The sequence below is a fragment of the Solenopsis invicta genome, chromosome 2, assembly GCF_016802725.1.
Source record: "Solenopsis invicta isolate M01_SB chromosome 2, UNIL_Sinv_3.0, whole genome shotgun sequence".
NCBI lineage: Eukaryota > Metazoa > Arthropoda > Insecta > Hymenoptera > Formicidae > Solenopsis > Solenopsis invicta.
The window spans coordinates 15399655-15418467 of record NC_052665.1 but is presented as its reverse complement, the minus strand read 5'-3'; the positions used below and the strand labels follow the sequence as shown (position 1 = coordinate 15418467).

The 18813-nt window shown below is 31.7% G+C and overlaps 1 protein-coding gene and 1 non-coding gene across 6 annotated transcripts in view; both read left to right on the top strand.

Moving 5' to 3' along the window:
- The first annotated feature begins 3076 nt into the window (after nt 1-3076).
- LOC105197452 (orexin receptor type 1) overlaps nt 3077-18813 on the top strand; it is a 48351-nt gene continuing 32614 nt past the window's right edge. For 4 of the 5 annotated variants that reach the window (XR_003268263.2, XR_003268266.2, XR_003268265.2 and 1 more), the window contains exons 1-2: nt 3077-4085; nt 10227-11141. Coding sequence is in view for 1 of the 5 variants with exons in the window: in XM_011163810.3 (XP_011162112.1) it covers nt 10689-11141 (453 nt within the window). In the remaining 4 variants the exon portion in view is untranslated. The remainder of the gene's footprint in view (nt 4086-10226; nt 11142-18813) is intronic. The other variant, XM_011163810.3, reaches the window with a different exon arrangement.
- On the top strand, nt 16356-16492 carry LOC113003138. Its single transcript, XR_003268278.1, has one exon. It is a non-coding gene; the product is annotated as a U11 spliceosomal RNA (small nuclear RNA).

The following is an 18813-nucleotide window of genomic DNA, read 5'->3' as shown; positions in this document are numbered from 1 at the left end:
TCCACTCTTTACGGTCACGTTCTCTCGAGGGTGGGAATATAGGGCGTACAAGTCTCGCTGAAGAGGATCGTAAAGCTCGGAGTCGACGGTGCTGCAAGCCTGACGCGGTAGTATCTCTTTCGTTCGTCGAGTGCATTCAGTGGAAGCTGTGGAAGTTGTCTCGCAAAACAAACACAAAGAAAAAAAAAAAAATTGCGTATTGAAAAAGATTAAAAAGCGGCGATGCAAAAATTCACCCGTACGTACGCGACTGAATTTATCTGTATTCCGCGGGTCCTCCCAGCCTATTATAATTTTTTGTTTTTGGAGAATTTAATCTCGCAATGATTTGTTACTCGCAGTCGCCCTCTCGGTGCTACTGGAACACGAAAATGTCCCCGGGAATAATATTATATTACGTGTATGAATAATACTTTTTATGCTCGGGAAAAATTTGTACAGGTTCTAAAAAAAGATTTGCCAACGTTATAAATATATGTTACTTTTCTTTTTGAATCCCCCATAAATTGCCGAGCGTATGCCCGAGCGAAATAATTGCAGGGCTCCCTACAAAAACCAAACAAGTTTGAAAAATTAATTTTTCAGGAAACAAAAAAACTTTAGACCGTTCATTGTATAAATATGACAATTTTTCTTCGGACATATAATAAGGAAAGTAGGCAAGAATAATATTGTAGTGTTTGATTAATATTCTGAGAATTTATTTAAAAGGAATAAAAACCTCTAGACTTGTTTGATTTTCTTGTGAAAAAACTATATACTTTTAACTTAATTTTTATTACCTGTAATATTTTATATTTACCTCAATTTATAACATTAATAATAAAAGAAACTATTATTTGAAGCAATAACCTTTTTATTTTTAATTTAAAAATTTTACAAATGTTACAAATTGTTTATAACAAAAATAATTTTTCTATACTTCTCTTCGTGTGAATGACAATTTTTTTTGGACATAAATGTACAAAGATTTAGATTTTAGGATTAATATTTTGAGGATTTATTAAAAAAAAAATAAAACATTTTTAGTTTTTGAAAAAATTACATATTTATTATTTATTTATTTATATTTTTCGTTTTCTGTTTAATTTTTGTTTAAAAAATTGTTCACGATGTGACGCCACTAATAGAGAATAATTTGGCGCTATAACTCAAATTTTTTAAAAAATGAACTCGCTTGGTTTTTGTAGCAAACTCTTTAATTAAGATAAGAGTAGAAAAATATTTAAAAACTAAAAAAACACGTCAAATCTTCATTTTTATATGTTGATTTAGTTTATATTTTTTAAATATGTGCAGAATGTCGGTATACGTGCTTTGCCGTTATTTCGTGCTGAAATTTGAGAAGCGTAAAAAGTCATCGTCGGAGATAAGCTTCACCGCTATATTTTTAACGTAATAATGCGAGTGAAAAAGAGACGCGCATTATCCTAAACGGCGTCGATCGTGTATTGAACTTGAAATCGCGGCGGGACAAAAATTTTTTATCGCGAGCGACACAGAAGGTCGTAAACCGTGCAAAATCCTATTAATCAAATGTCTCACGGAACCTTTAGGAACCACCTGTCATGTTGGTCGCGCAATCTTGCACGAACATGCCCAGTACCACCGTCCCCAAAGGAATAAGATTAATTAACGTTAACGAAGAGGTATTAAACCAGATTGCGTAAAGGCGGGACGACGAGTGCCGACTGGAAAACGCAGCTCGCGATAAATCGCCGAAGATAACAGATAGCACAGTGACGGTTCAATGGTTGATGATGAATGAACTTGTGAATAAACATCAAGAGACGATAAATAGTTCGATAGGGAAGCCTCGCGATTTGCTGGAAAAACGTTTCGCAAATAACGTGCCAGGCGCTCGATACACAATGCTTTAGATAGTTTAGATACACGGAACGTTACGATTAGAATGTAAAATGTTCAAGCCTCGAAACTGGGAAAGAAATCCTTTTTCGACAAAAGTGTTTATCAAGACATCGATAGCTTTTGAATTCTAAAAGGATTTAAAACGAAGGTTTACTTTTTTAGAAATTAAGATTTAGATTTTCTTTTGTATTTATAAATAAAATTTTGTATTTATTTTCAAAATAAATACAAAATTTTATTTTGTTTCTAATTTTTTTTTCAAAAATGGATTTGTTTAATAATAAAATCTTAGAGAAAAATGTTTTATATAAAATTATATAGAATTTTTATATATATTTATTTAAATTTATATATTATTATATATAAAAAGTATCTATAAGAAATATATATATAATTATATTTTACATATAATTGTATATAAAAATTTTTTCTCGAAAATTTTTTAATCTCGAACTTAGAAATCTAAAAATCTAAAAAATCTAAAATCTAAAAGCTAAAATCTAAAAAATAATATCTAATTGTAATTTAATTCTCATCATGTCGATGTTTATATAAATACTAATTGTTTTATTAAATTTACCATTGCAATTAAAATTATACCATTATTTTTTTTAGAGCAAATGCTAAAATATAAAAAGTTGCATAACGATCATCTTTGATAACTTCTCTGTATCAGACTTAAAAGAAATATACTTTTAGCATTTAATACGACAAATGGCTACAGTATTTCTGAAATTATAAATAAATTGAGTAATACAATCGCCGGAAACTACCATCATACATCAAAATTATAAACTTTTAATAATAGAAGTGATTAATGACTTTATATGCAAAGATCTCATAGTCGGAGTGTATTTGAATGTATGTACATTTTTGCGTTATTCCAAGAAAGCGAATTTGGATTAATGCCGAGAGAGTACGTATATGATGAAAATAATTTTCTAGATTATTTCCATTTTTCACGTCGAAACAATGAAGGGAACACTTTTTCAAGTACCCTTATCACTTAGTAGATTACTAAATAATAAATAAAGCTTCTGTTATAATTAAATATCGAATCTCAATATTCAATAAATATTTTCCTTTGTATAACGAAATTTCATAAATGTAATTTCTAAGTGTCGAGCCCGCAAAACTGTGATCAAAGTATTAACATTTCAATATTTTCCAAGCTGGTAAGCATTGTTTCATATTGCAGCTTTATTAATAAAAAAAAGATATTTAAAAAAAATAAATAAACAAATAAAAATATGAACACGTGCATCTAACTCAATAACTCGTCTCTTTTATGAAAAACAGTGCCAAAGTCAAAGGAAAATTTAATACTTCTCTATAATAACGCATTCTATCGGAGATTATTATTTATTCAATACAAATTTGCCCAGCTCGTAAAGTTTCCGATGTATTCTATTCTATTTTGTTGGACTTTTTAAAATAACAAAGCCGTGAATTAAAATTCAATCAAAGCACAATGTATACGAAAATATTTTACGAATTCTTAGTGGAAAAGTACTACTGGACCCTCGAAAAAACTATTGGAAAACCATTTGAGTCCATTACTGTTCACTATTAGTTCTAATAATTTTTTATACAATTTTACAAAAAGCCTTCTCGGCGTGTGGATTTTTATCGAGAATTAAAAAGAAATTACTCAAGACATTATTAAGAACAGGATCATCAAACTATATTTTTTAGACTGCCGCGTACGGCAAAGATTACGCAATTCTGCGGTGGAGAAAAAATAGTTAACGGCGGTGTATAAACAGGTGGAATATTTTGATCCCCCTGGATTGAGCAATTTTCGCAGCGTGCAAGCGCGGCGTCGTGACCGAGCGACGTGCACACCTCTCGGCCTCGTTAAAACCGCGCACCTCAGTTTCGCAGAGTCCGCCGGCGCGTTCGCATCCTTCCGCTCGGAAGAAGCTCGACGCTGGTACCTCGTCCCGCCGAGGTGTTCTCACCCTCTCCTTCATTCCTTTCCTTCTGACGCGCGAGCAAACACCGTAACGATCCTGAGGAACTGTCGCGACAGCCCGTATCCGGATTTGCGGAAAGTGTGCGGAGAAAACATGACGAGCACGGAGAGAAATGCGGTTTGAAAACTTTGTGAAGTCGCGCGAACTTTGCATCGCGGAAACGCAATCTTCGATTTTTCACTTGGCTGAGGTTTGCGTGCAAATACAGTCGTCGACGATTTTTTCTTTGACAAATAGAAGGTAATAGCTTCGCGTGTTATCGGGACTTTTAGTGATTGTCTAAATTACATGTTTTTTAAAAGAAATAAAGCGTTAGTTTTGGAGAATAATGCAAAAATTGAAACTTGATGTGTTGACCAAACTTTGGTGGCAAACTTAAAAAAAAAAACTTGTAAAAGTATTTGCAAATGTCACATTACGCATGTAAATTCAAATATATAAAGTTCCATTTAGAAAATATTAATTTATATAAAATAGGCATATATTAAATGTTAAAATCTAATTAATATAAATATATAATAAAATAAATATATTTAGTGCATAAAAATAAAAAAAATCGTAAAAGTATTTGCAAAAAGTTACATTACACATATAAATTTAAATATAATATATAAAGTTTCATTTAGAAAATATTAATTTATATAAAATATGCATGTATTAAACGTTAAAATCTAATTAGTATAAATAGTAAAATGTATATTTACTGTGCGCAATAATTTATATAATTAATATCCCGAACATTATCTCTTTTACACCATAAATATTTTTTACTTATTTTTTTTTTATTCTTATAATTTTATTTTTTAATTTTTATTATTAATATTTTTTAAATGAAATTTTGAACCTGAACGTACAAAATTACTTAAATTAAAAATTTCCAAGAAACGAACGCTTTGACAACAGAAACTACGTTAAAAACCCTGACATTATTAGATTGAAAGATAAAACAGAATTAGAGCACACTATTTTCTTAACTTTACCTCTATTGTTGCGCGAAAAGCAAGAAATCCGGAAAATGTGAACAATTCGACGTTCGTCTGATTAATGTAGGAAACGAATTTAATTTCATGAAGAGTTTGGCAAACGTAAAACTCGGATTATCCTCCGGACTTTTTCTTTAGCCTTATTCCTAATGTCACGAAAGAAAATAAAGCGCAACAGAACGCGGCTTAATTGTAGCATAAATCTATTTAAATATAAAATTACGGTCGCACGCGAAGAAAGGTAAGGACTCTTACTGCATGATGTGTGGGAGTGTAACATTCAGAGTGCAAACGCATCTTGCAGTCTCACTTCTGCATTACGTTGAAATTTCGAAGTAACGTGCCGCGAATACGTGCAACGTGTGTAAATCTGTCTAAATATTCGGCTCCAAGCGTGTGTGCAGGAAATAAGAGTCTAATCTTGCGGTACGACGGATACATTCGCTCAAGGAAGGGCCGTTATTATTACGAGCCAACCGGGAGAAAGGGGGAGCCCCGCGACTTTTCGTTGAGGAATAACCAAACGTGATCGTACCTTCGTGGATAAAATTAAAGTTCCATTACGTATTTTCGCATTTATGCTTTCAACGAGAGAGAGAGAAAGAGAAAGAGAAAGAGAGAAAGAGAGAGAGAGAGAGAGAGAGAAACGCGACGTTACGAGCGGCGGCCCCTTGCTCGCTATTGAATTTAACGAGTTGTTTTGGCAATCGGCCCCGCTGAATAACAGCCGCGAGATGCGTAACGCAACGAATGAGACGTGCACAGTGCAACGACGCGACGATAAATCAGCAACGCTGAGGGTGACGCGTTATACGAGAGCCGATGCTGCAAGTCCGCGACGTTTCCATTCGTACTTGCAGCGGAAATTTATGCACCCGGCTTCTCCCCGCATAATACGCCGCATAGGTATCTAGCAACATTTGTTCTCGCTTGTAAAGACCAATCCATCGCGGTGGACCGACGCGAACGCAGACCCGTCTCGGAAAGTAAAAAGAAAATTTATTTCGCGCGTTCGAAAACTTGTCCTTCGACCGATCGTACAATCGATCGCGTCGGCCCCGCGCGCGTCGTGTCGATAATGGATCGCTTCGCCTGTACATCGAAAGTTAAATTAATCTTTGATAGATAGAAAAGCACACGGAAATAATTCCGCGCACCTACACACGACGGTTCAATTTTCCCGGTAATTGCGGAAGCGTATCTTTTCGCTTGTATAATTAATTGTGTGCCTCAATTGCCTTATACCACGTTCGCGTTTCCCCGCAAAGGAGCGGGGAAAACGGGCGGATCGCGCGGTACAGAACACTTCTTTCAAATATAAATGTCGTAGGAGTGGATGAAATTTTCGAACTAAAATAGGAAGTAACCCGTACGAAAGATACGGCAGAGTCGTTTCAATTACACCTGACGGTGCTATGAAAGTTTTACGAGCAAATGTCGCGTTGTTCGTATCACGACGCGATAAAAAAGACGAGAGAAAGAGAAGGAACTTCAACAGGACATTAGCACTTTTTTTATTTAGTTAGCAGTTCCTACGATTAGATGAAAAATAACGATAAGAACTTTTCGATGAAGATCAAGATTGTAACGTTCTTTTTACCGGCACGACGTTTAAAGTGAACCTTGGAGAGTGAGATCGTTGCGATTCATGCAAACCGAGAGACGAAGGTATTTTAATTTTGAACATTACACCCAGAGAAAAATTGTGTGTTAGTTAATGAAATTGCGTTTCTTTAATTTGACTTTTTTAAGTTGAAGGTAAAATATTTCTAATATTTTTAGAAAATGAAAATTTAATTTTAAAAAATTAGCCTTTTTTAAAAGTAAATCAATTATTTGTTCAAATTATTTAATTTAAGTAAATAAATTTTTTTTTTATTCAAAGAAAGTAAAAATATAAAAAATAATTTGGTTGGTTTGATTTTAAAAATATATTTCTTTCATTTAAAAAAGATTTGCGTTGCACAATCAAACTATTTTTTTTTTTTTCATTCTAATAAGAAGAGCAACCGAAAAACATTTCTTTGAATCAAAGAAATTTTTCTTTGACCGTAGTAACGCGCAAATTTCTTTGATTCGAACAAATATCTTTTGATTCAAAAAAAATCTTTTTTCCGAGAGTAACCTCCTTGGGAGAATAACCCCCCCAAATAAAACCTCTTCGTAGCTAATAAGATTAGCTCTGATAACCAATTCTAGAGTAGAGTAGATAATTATTAAAAATGTAAATAGCAAATAAAATTATTTAGTATTTTCACGTTATGCAAATGTGAATGGTAATATTTTCATTACGTCACTACAATGGAATTGTTAAGCGGCCTATGTACAATATTTCATATTGCAATATTAATTTCACTAATATTAATTTCACTTTGCGTCGATAGCAATATTACAGTTACATTAATATTATAAAAATAATATTAATATTGATGTAATTAATATTGCTAATAAAATTTTATCAATAATATTAATCGTTTGTTTAAGCCGCTTTAATGTAATTATCTGGAAAAAACGTAAATAAAAATCTCGAGGACACCGAGTTTCTCTCAAAAACGTTCGCAAGTCTCAGTAACTCTTTGACGCTCTTTTATTTTTATTAAACAATTGGCACACATAATTATTAAAGTTATTAAGCAAAATGTATATCTGTAATGTTCCAGAATTAGGGAAAAATAAACGTAGCTTAATTCCTGGGTCTTGTAATCAATTTCTGTTAATGAGAGGTAGTCGAATCAAGGCGCCAATTCGCCTTTCATTCCACATTATGAATGAAAAGTTCCCCCGTAAATGGAGCTTAGAAGCAAAGAAATAATGAATCGGTATTTCTCATTCAGTTTAAAGCGGAATTATTTTATGCATGGGAAATACACGCGGGAAGCATCTTGAATTATGGCATAAATGAATCATGACTTTCGGATCACGATTTATAAAAAATGCACCTGATCGTACGTAAACTGTAAATACATGTGAATAATTCAAACTTGCGATATAAATTATAACCAAGTCGTTTCCACTCGATAAAATAGGTCAATAGCAAAAACTACAAGTTAATGGTGCAAATTTCGCTATCGGCACAACGTATCACGCGGAGACGAATAAACGTACGCCGGCTATTAATGCCACTAACAATCTAATCTGTTATATATTATCTCTGTGGCGAATATCGCATTTCATAGATCGTAGAGTTAAGAACGTCGTTTCGTCGCATACAGGCTGAAGCAAAAAAAAAAAATGGTTCGTATTAAATGTTCGTGAAAAATAGTCGCTTTCGCGGAATCGTCCACTTCACCATATATTTATGTTATAATTCAATAAAGCTTAGCGCGGATGACCGCAGGCCTTTTACGTCAACTATTAAACTTTTAGCTGTGCAAAAGGCCTTATTAAATTTACCGACAAGCAAGGATAAAAATACCGCGCAATTACTTACGGTCGAGCTACCCAGATTCGATAGTCCCGCAGTTAATCCGCGTGTGAAATAACGACGTCGTGAATTAACCATGAAATATCTTAATCGATATTGGCCATTTTATTTATTTTTATCGTAAATTTGCAAATGTAAATCTTCGACGTTTATATATAGAGTTAAACGAACAAGTGTCAAATATTCTAGGGGCGTTTTTTTTCCATCGACCAAATATTAAAAAAAGATTTGTACAAACAGAAACGCTTGAAACCGAAAGTTGACAAAAAATGTTTTGACAAAAATTGGTCTGAAAGGGAATAAAAAATGATAAAATCAATTTTCGAAAAAATTCATTTTTCAAGGTTGCAGAAAATTTTCTTTTTTAATGAAAAATATATTTTAATAAAACTACAGTGGAACCTCCCATATCCGAAATAATAGGGAGACAAAATTGTTCGGATAAAGGAATATTCAGAATAGACATTTTTATATTAAATTTTATTTATTTAATCAGAAATTTAAATTTTTAACAAAAAGGACTTCAAAAAAAACCAAATTAATTTCACAATATATTATAACATTCAAATAGTAGAACGTTCGGATATTAAGTGTTCGGATAATGAAACTGAAGATATGAGAGGCTCTACTGTATGATTTTTTCGCATAATATAATTCAACTAATTCCGCATATAAATGTATAAAAATAAAGCTATCAAAAAAATTAAAAAATTACGATATTTTATACTCCGGTATATATTTCGAATATAAAAATAACTGTTTCGCTTTCAAGATACTTCATTGTTCCACAATAAAATTCTTTCTCTCTCGGAAACCAAGCGTTTCTAAATCCATGTATACGAGCTTTTCTTAGTGTTTGATCGATGAGAAAATAGCTCCCTGAAATCTTTGACACTTATTCGTAACATTCTGCACATCTATTTATATAAACGTATATACACTTGCGGATTAATCTAAAAATATTGAGTGTCGACATTTGCATAATGCTGAATATTTCCCCTTGACATTTTCGGTGGTAAAGACCGACTCTATGTTTTAGAGCAATATGTGTTGGCCCATTCTGCGGCTATATCGCGCGAAAGCTGATTTATTTGTAATACTGTGCCATGACATTGCTTCGTTCTCGCTCCCTTATCGTCACTTTATTCGCCGCTTTTTGCGTAGATTCTGATTAGCTTTATTCGCCAGGATGGTCATTATGTCGCTCATTCCTGTCATCCGCGCAATTTCAAAGTACTTTACCGATTGTATCAGCTTAATTGAATATCTACGGCATTGTCGGTCCGCAAGTTTACTCGTATAGCCAACTTGACAACGTGATTTTTAATTCGTTAATTTTTGTCGTAATAAAAAAATTCTTAAAAAAAGCGGATGTGTTTCCAACACAAAGCATTGCTTGGAGAACCTCCAGGAAAAATTTTTTTTATATGCAATTATATATAATAATTACATGAAATTATGTGTAATTGTATGCATAATTATATATAATTTATCATATAAATAAATAAATATATATATATATTTATTTATTTATATATTAAATTATATAATATGATTATATAGAAAATATGTCCATGTACATTAAAATATATATAATTATATATATTTTATACACAATTATATATAAAACATTTTTTCTTTGAATGTACAGACAGATCACCTAATCTTGACCAGATAAAAATTAATTTGGACGAACCAAATTCGAATACATTTCGTTTACGAATCTCATTCCGTCTGTCACGAGCATATTTGAACTCTGTAAATCAATTAAATGAGAATAATGCGGTTTGGCAGGTAGAACTCGAAACTATTCGGGTCTTACAAGTCGGACGTCTATGTGGCATTCGGTTCAATCAAAGTGTATTACAATGCTATTAGGGATTTGGAGATCATATTGAAGTTACGGAATTCGAGCGCGAGAATATTATGTATAGACGATGAAGAATTCAATTTCGATGATTACATTCTTTACAGGCGCACCGATAGAAACTGATTACAATCATGTTCCGAAGAGCGGAATGCGTTATCCCTGCTTCAAAGAAATTCTACGCCAGAGTCGTATATTAACGCAGTCACTGTCTGTGAAGAGGAACACGGGAGTCGCGAACATTTAAGCGCATACCGGTCAGCTTTGAAAACACCGACATCTCCGCGCAGTGTGCTCTGTATCCGCGCTCAGATTTGTATTTATGCGATTCGTGTGACGGCGAGTGACTTATTCGACTGAAACCCGTCACGCGGCGCAATATCCGTTCGCATTAAATTCGCCGATGTGATCGATGATCGGACGAGCAAGTTTATCCGCCGGTCGACGAATCCGCGATGCTGCGACTGAAAGCGGATCGCAATTAAACCGTTTGCACAGCGCGTAACTAAGGGCGATAATTTCGCGGCTGAGGAAGTGTTACTCTCCTGGGGACGCAATAAGATCGAGACATGAAACTCGCTGTGCCGATGATCGTCGCTTGGTTGGCGACGACGTCGCGTTCGTGCGACGCGCTCGACACGGCCGATTATTACTCGTTCGCGGATAACGACGAGAGTAATTTCGAGTACGCCAATATCACGAATTGCACGAATGACTACTGCATCCCGGACGAGGACTACATCGACCTGATGGTGCAGCATATATTCCCGAAATTCTCCGACTGGGTGCTGATCGCCATGCACAGCTTCGTCTTCGTGGTCGGCCTGGTTGGCAACGCGCTCGTCTGCATGGCCGTCTATCGCAATCACACGATGCGCACCGTGACTAATTATTTCATCGTCAACTTGGCGGTGGCCGATCTCCTCGTCCTGCTGATCTGCCTGCCACCGTCGGTTCTGTGGGACGTCACGGAGACCTGGTTCCTCGGATTAAAACTTTGTAAGGCCGTGCCGTATCTCCAGGTAAGCGTTTTCATTCCGTCAAAAATTGCCGAAGCATTTCTGTATCTCGATTATCTAATTATCAAATCGATCTCGCAGCCGAAACGATATGAGAGATTATGAAAGAGAATTTAAAAGAGAATTTATAAATTTTACCTTATCCATTTTAATTGTGAAATAATTTTTTTTTAATGTCTAGTGGTCTTACATTTTTTATATATTGTAGCTTAATTTTTTCCAAAAAGAAAACACTTTCTTATTTTACATAAATGATATATAATTTTTTATATTATTTTTGATAATATTATGTAAATAAAATATTGTGGATAAAAAAACAAATGAATAAAACATTTAGAAATGCAAAGATTAAAATTTTGATTTTTGTCATTAAATTCCCATATGTATGGATATTTTTTTGATAAAAATAGGTACACAAAAAAATAAAGCCCGATTGCTCGAGCCATAATTAAAATTTCCACGCAAAAAGAAAAATCTTAAAATAATATTAAAATAATATTTTCGACAAAAAATTAAATTAGGTAAAAAATGTAATTCTCTCACTTGTGAAATTTGAGAGGACTAGAGAGAACGTAAAAAATTGTTTCACAAATAAAATAAGCACCCATATATCCCTTCAATGAGATAAAGATTAAAAATGCAGGAGAGAGAGAGAGAGAGAGAGAGAGAGAGAAAGAAATATTGATCGATTTTATGTATATTGCACACGCGAGAAAATCTTGCGAATCGTCTGATGCTCTTACTTCACAATTAGAGTCTCATACTAATTGAGTCAAAAGTTTTATTTCCCCTCCTAATCATCTTTCGTAATTTAACCATACTCGTTAAAGTTCAGTGTATTTGGTATACCTGATACCCATTTTCGAGGTAAATTGGAGAGACGCTTAGTCCGCAAATTGCCCTTTGTTCGTGGTTGATAAGTTAGGATTATCCCCTTTCGACAAATAAATTCTTGTAAGACCTGTTAGTACTTAGCCCAATAATTCTTGGGTTTCATTTCAGATTGTTACACTGCAGAATTGCTCAAATGAAATTATCTAGTCATTCTCATTTTAACATACATTTAAATAAAAAATGGAATTACATTACATAAAATATTTCTCTGCAAAAATTTGTTTACAATTTTCTTATTATTCGATAAACGTTGCAATTTAGATAACCCTTGTGGTACGATGTAGCAGTTATTAACCATATAATATACAGTTACAAAACTAATTATTGGGACACAGCATATGAAAGTTTACTTTATGCTAAATTTATTAAATATCATTTTTTAGGGAAAAATCCGATCGCGAAAATGAAAAGTTACCAGTGATGCATTTCCGTCCAAAATGTGCTTTTGATTTGTAGCATGGAATAAATTTTTAATATCATATACATCCGCATAAAATTAATTTTGTTATGATTATATATAAAATTATTTTGTTTACATTTATTTAATATTGCTTTATTACAATTTTTATTATTTTTTTAGTCACATTTTTAAAATCGAGTAAAAACAAATAAAAATAAAGTAAAATCGACGCTCCGTTGCAATTTTATTTAAATACATCTCTCAATCTGAATTTGTTAATTACAGGCCAGTTTGCTTTTGAACACAAGTTTGCTTTTGATGGAAATATGTCACTGGCAAGAGTTTTCATTTCCAATCGAGTTTTCTCAAAAAAATTATAATATTCGATGAATTTGTGGCATAAAATAAACTCGCGACATCCTGTGTGTCCAGATAATTAGTTTCACGACTGTATGTATTATTATTGTATAAAAATTCCCTTTTTATCTCGAGAGAAATCGTTTTCAACCAATATATCAAGGCTATATTTTTCAAAATTTCGTTTGAAGATTTTTAAAAGCGACGCTAAAGAACTTCTCAACTATTCATGGAAACTTTCTTACGAAGACGATAGGAGTCCAAGAGTGAAAAACTTTTGCGAATCTCGACGGTTCTGAATGTACGTCCGCCCAGAGACTTGCGATTTAATCTCACAGTCCCTACATTATCGCCGTTGTAATACCCATGAAGTATACATTCCGGAAATTCTGCGGACGCACTGATTCACGGCGCACGTGATGAAACTGGCAAAAACTGACGTTCGAATACCAGTTCGGGGCACGAAGATAGAGCGACGCATTTTCTGCGAGCGTTTTCCCCGCGGCTTTTCAGAAAACGCTTCGATATTCCCATACGCGCCGCGGCATTCTCGAAATTCAGATGCAATCGTCGCGATACGGAAGTCAAGCAGGATATGTATTTGTGCGAGGATAGATTTTCGCAATGCCATTCTACTTCTGCACGGTTCTATGACATCGATCGCTGCAGTTGCCACGATGTCGAAAAGTAAGATTGGAAAATCATAAGACGCAACCGTTTGGCACACATTGGTGAACATTCGAATTCCACGAATGACGTTGCCTCGAACTAAACGAGCATGTTTTTTATATGCAACTTTTTCACTCCCCCTTTGTTCGTAATCGAACTTGACTGTATAACTGAAAAATACATTTTTAGAAAATTTTTTTACACCTTGAAAATATAAATATATATGAAAATGCGTTTTCCGTACGTGTCACGCGAAGCATTATGCATACCAAGGGTTGGGCTTCTCAAAGTTCGTTTTTACCGAGAATATATTGTATTTTCGCACCTGTATATCGAGACTGTTTCGAAACTGTGCACTCGCATCTCATTAACATTTCAGCCCCTCACTATAGCTATTGGCGAAGGCCGAATTACGCTTGTTGCATGTGTAATTTGAATCGTATCTAAATGGACAATGCAAAATTCGACCGCAGAACCTCCGCGGAATAAAGTCTTATCTGCCAGAAAAAAAATCATTATAATGTTGTTCTATAACTGTTGTAAAGTTTTATAAAAAAAGATGATTAAATATTGATTTGATTAAATATAATAATAATAAATAATATATAAAAGAAAAAATATGTATATCAGAGGTGAGTAGTAACTAATTAAAAAGTCAATAACTTTTAATATAACTTAGTCAATTTTAAATTATTTAATTTTTAATATTATTATAACTATTCGTTTTTAAAACACAAACTTTAATTTGTTAACTTTTTTCCGAAGTTAAAGTTTACTTATGTAAAAAAAATGCATTTCTACATAAAAAAACAATATTTTTTTGTTATTCATATAAATTTAATTTACAAATAAAATATTAAAAATTTGTCTGATGATCCATATTATAATTGTTTCAACTAATTTAATTTTAAAAAACTTCTAATTTCATATGAATAATGCTTCTCAAAATTAAATTTTAATTTAACTTAAAACAGTTGAAAGTGACGTTAATTTAATTTTAATGTAATTGAATAATGTTTTAACTGAGTTATTTTTTGTTCATGTAACTTTTAACGTTTATAAAATTAAATTAATTTTATAAACCATTAATTTTAATTTAGTTAAAAAAATATATTAACTTACCAATCCTGATACATACACACACACACACACATACACACACACGCACACACACATGTGTCTATAATTTATATGAATTGATTTATTAAGAACTGCTTATTTTCTATGTTAAAGCATTTCGGTTAATTCAAACAGTTTGTCGAATCGGATAATTCTATCGACATTATGGTTCATTGACTAAATAAATAAACATAACAAACAAATGTATGTATTCTTGATAGTATTATATAAATGTGATGCAAATTCTCCCGATAAACTTTATTTCGCATCAGCAAATCTGATACATCAGTTGTGTAATAAAAATCCTTTTGCCTACAAGGTACATTTAACTTGGTTACCAATTACGCTACTTTGTCGAGGTTACGCTTTTCAACGGAGTTACAGTGTTGTTAATTTGAGTGCACGACTAATTCAATTTTTGGTCAATGCATTGCAGCTATCGGGATAAAATTCTTCGCAGAGAATCGAAGCACGCGCTTGATACAAATCCAATGGTTCACCCCGTCGGAAAATTTTGCGCTTTAAAGCATTTGATACCATTATTACAGAACATAATCCGATAATTAAAACCTTGGCACTCGTTTGCCATATACGAATTATACTGATATAACGTTACACAATGGCCTAAGCCGAATTAATACTTTTTCCTTTGTAATGTTCAATGGAAAATTTATGAAATTATTATACACTGTGAAAAAAATTTTCGTGATTCAAGTAAATGTTATTAGGACCATTCAAGCAAATTATTTACTTTACATAAATAAATATCACTCGTTTGTAGAAAATATTATTTCTTTGAAGTAATATTTATTTGTGTCCTAATAACATATTTACTTGAACTACGAAAATTTTTTTCACAGTGTGTACAATAATACATGTTTCTCAAATTCGTAAATAATAAATATATAATATAATAAAATCAGTTTAAAAGAAAACTAATCATTAGAACAGGAATAGTAAATAAAAAGTTAAAAGTTAAATAATAAAGTTAAAAGATTAGTAACTAAACTTTTAACTTTATTTATTGTTAGTTAATTAAAATAATTTAATTTTTAACTTTAAATATTTTTTACGCACATACACTTTAATTTATAAACTTTTCTTCTAAGTTAAAAATTTATCTAGGTAAAAAAAAATAATAAAAAAAATACTTTCTCACATATAAACAATATTTCTTTGTTATCTTATATAAAATTAATTTATAAATAAAACATTAAATTTGTTTAATGATCTATATTATAATTGTTCTTAGTAATTTAATTTTTAAAAATCATAAATTTTTAAATTTAATATAAATAATGATTTTTAAAATTTATTTTTAATTTAATTTAAATTTAATCTTAATATAACTTTTAATCAAGTTAGTTTTTCGTTCATAAACTTTTAAGGTAACTAAATTAATTTGATAAAAGTCATTACTTAACTTAATTAAATTAAAAAAATATATTAATTTACCTAACCGTATTACAAATTAATTGCTTGAAACTAATAGAGATATATGTAGTAACCTTGACAGCTACCCATATAAAAATAAATGTTTAAATATAATTCACTCTTAATTTTGCCACTATCAAAATGCAAAATATGTTAAAAATAGAGAATAAATCAAGAAATCGTTATATATTTGATTGCGATTTGTCGTCAGTCACCGCAGTGTACTATATATAGCTTACAAGTAGTTTCTCCAATATGCGATAGATGGCCAAAGAATGCATGTATCTCGTGTTTAATTTCCAACATACAGAACTTATAAGTTGCCGCTGTTGAGCAGGCCGATCAAAAAGGGTACTCGCTACTTCAATAGCGCATCATGTCGATTTAATGTCAGCATGGTGGGGTATGGCTATCAAGACATACCCAGTACGTAATTTTTGTAAACGCGAGGCTGTTGGCTGCCACAAGCACCGGCGCCTCCACCTCAACTCTTTAAAAACAAATCGTAAATATCTATACATCGTGTAAACATTGTTTAAATGATTTATTTATTCTCAAGCTTCCCAATTCGCTTTTTAAAAACTACTATTGCACTATTAGTAACACAAATGCAGTCAAATATATGTAAAATAATGCAGTGTTGTAATCTGATATATTGGAAAAAGATCCATAAAAAAGTAAACTTTACATAATATTACTATTTTTCACGCGAAAACTTGGTTGGTGCTATGTGCATAAAGTTTTAACCAGATTAAATGCATAGACATACGTATATGAAGAATTAATGAAATATATGCCGCTAACTAAAATTTTTTTAGAGGGAAAACTTTGCAAAATGTTTATTACAAATTCCTTTGAATTTAGTTTATTGTTATTTATATAAAATGTATGTACATAATTAATGCCTTGAATACTGAATAACTGAATCATGATATTGTATTCTGTCAAGAAAGAAGTAATAAAGCTAAAACGTAGTATTGTAATTAAAACTTTTTTACGTAAAAAAAAGAATATATACATATTAAAATTCTTTGAAAATGTACATTCTACAATATCATATTTAATTAAATACTATATGAGAAAGCACGATTTTTTAACTTCATTATCTTTTAATCATTTTATCATTTTTTAAATTAATTATCTTTTAAAAAATATCTATTAATCCCATTGATTATTTTTTATTTTAACGCTATTGGAAAGAAGCCCGCGTTTTTATAAAAAATATTCGAAAATAAAATTTTTCATGTACTTTTTAGACAATTAAATTTTTAACAATTGCATTTCAACTCCAACAATTCATATTAGACGGCAGTTTATAAAACTAAAAGTGTATATTTAATAATTAATATAAAAATATTAAATGTCAAATGTTCGCTTTGCTCAAATGTGACAATTCTTCTGATTTCTAATATTATTTATATATCGTTTAATATTCAATTTATTATTATTGAATTTTTAATTGAAAAGACAATATTTTTTACAAAATGATAAAAAATACGAAACATTTAAAGAAATAAAAAGATAATGTTGATTTTCCAAACAATTTAGTTGGCTAGCTCATTTCCTGTTATCTTTGAAAGCAGAATACATTGAATTTTTTATTCATGTTTTAAAAGTTATTGTTGAAATATGTTAAACGACTTGTTGCAAGCTAATTGTAAGTTATCCAACGTCAACCCTCTATTATCTGAAGCTTTCAAGTCACATCTCGATTTTATTAATGTTCTGTGTCCTGTCCAAGTTCTTTTCTTCACTTTTGTCGATCATTAAAAAAGTCGCTTTATCGAAGCCTCAATATAAAAAGGCATTTTTCTATCTTTATATATATAAATTATATATTATTTTAAATATTAATTGATATATTTTTTGTTTTATATTTATATTTATTAATTATTTGTTCGGCTACATTAGCAAGGATATTATTCTAGGAAACGAGCTGACATTATTTGTCGTCATATTAACGTCAAAATAACGTCTTTGACATTTTGACGACAAATAACGTCAACTTGTGCTACCTATGTATTCTGTACACGCTTTTTGTTCTTAACGATAATTGTCAGTGTCGTTACGGTTAGCTTTTTTGCCATGTAAAATATCCATGCGCAACGACACCGACAACTATCGTTAAGAACAAAAAGCGTGTACAGAATATATATCTGAGATACAAAAATAGCCAATTTAAAAATATTTATCTCATTGCTATCTATGCACCAAAATGTCTATTTTATTCTTGATCTCGCTGAGAATGCAAATCCCATAATAAAAATTATTAACGGTTGTTATCTCACCCAGTTTATGTCTAACAAGTGAAATTAGTATCATATACATGTCGTTTGATTTAATTAATAATTTTCAGTGCAATTAAGATATGTACATACAATAAATTTCACTACGCAATACATAGAATTAAATGCAAATAGTATGTACGAGTGACGTTAACATGATCGTATGGTGTATTAGGAGGAAACATGATGTATAAATTTACATGCAAATGTCATATGTGAAAGTAGAGCACGCGCGAAATGTGAAGCAAAGATGTGACGCAGTTTGACAATATAATAAATATTATTTCACCAATGTGTTACTTTTACGCGTGCAATGCGACGGGAAATCGATGTGTGCCGTTTATCTTCTCATCTATGAACAAGTACTGCAGTTTTGAACGTGTTATAAATGACGCATGTTCTACCGGCATATCGATCCCACATGTAACGTGGAAAGTATCTTGATAATATCCTCTGCTGTTGCATATTCATAATTAGCATGGTTGGTTTCCCCAAATGTATATAAATGCAAATTCAT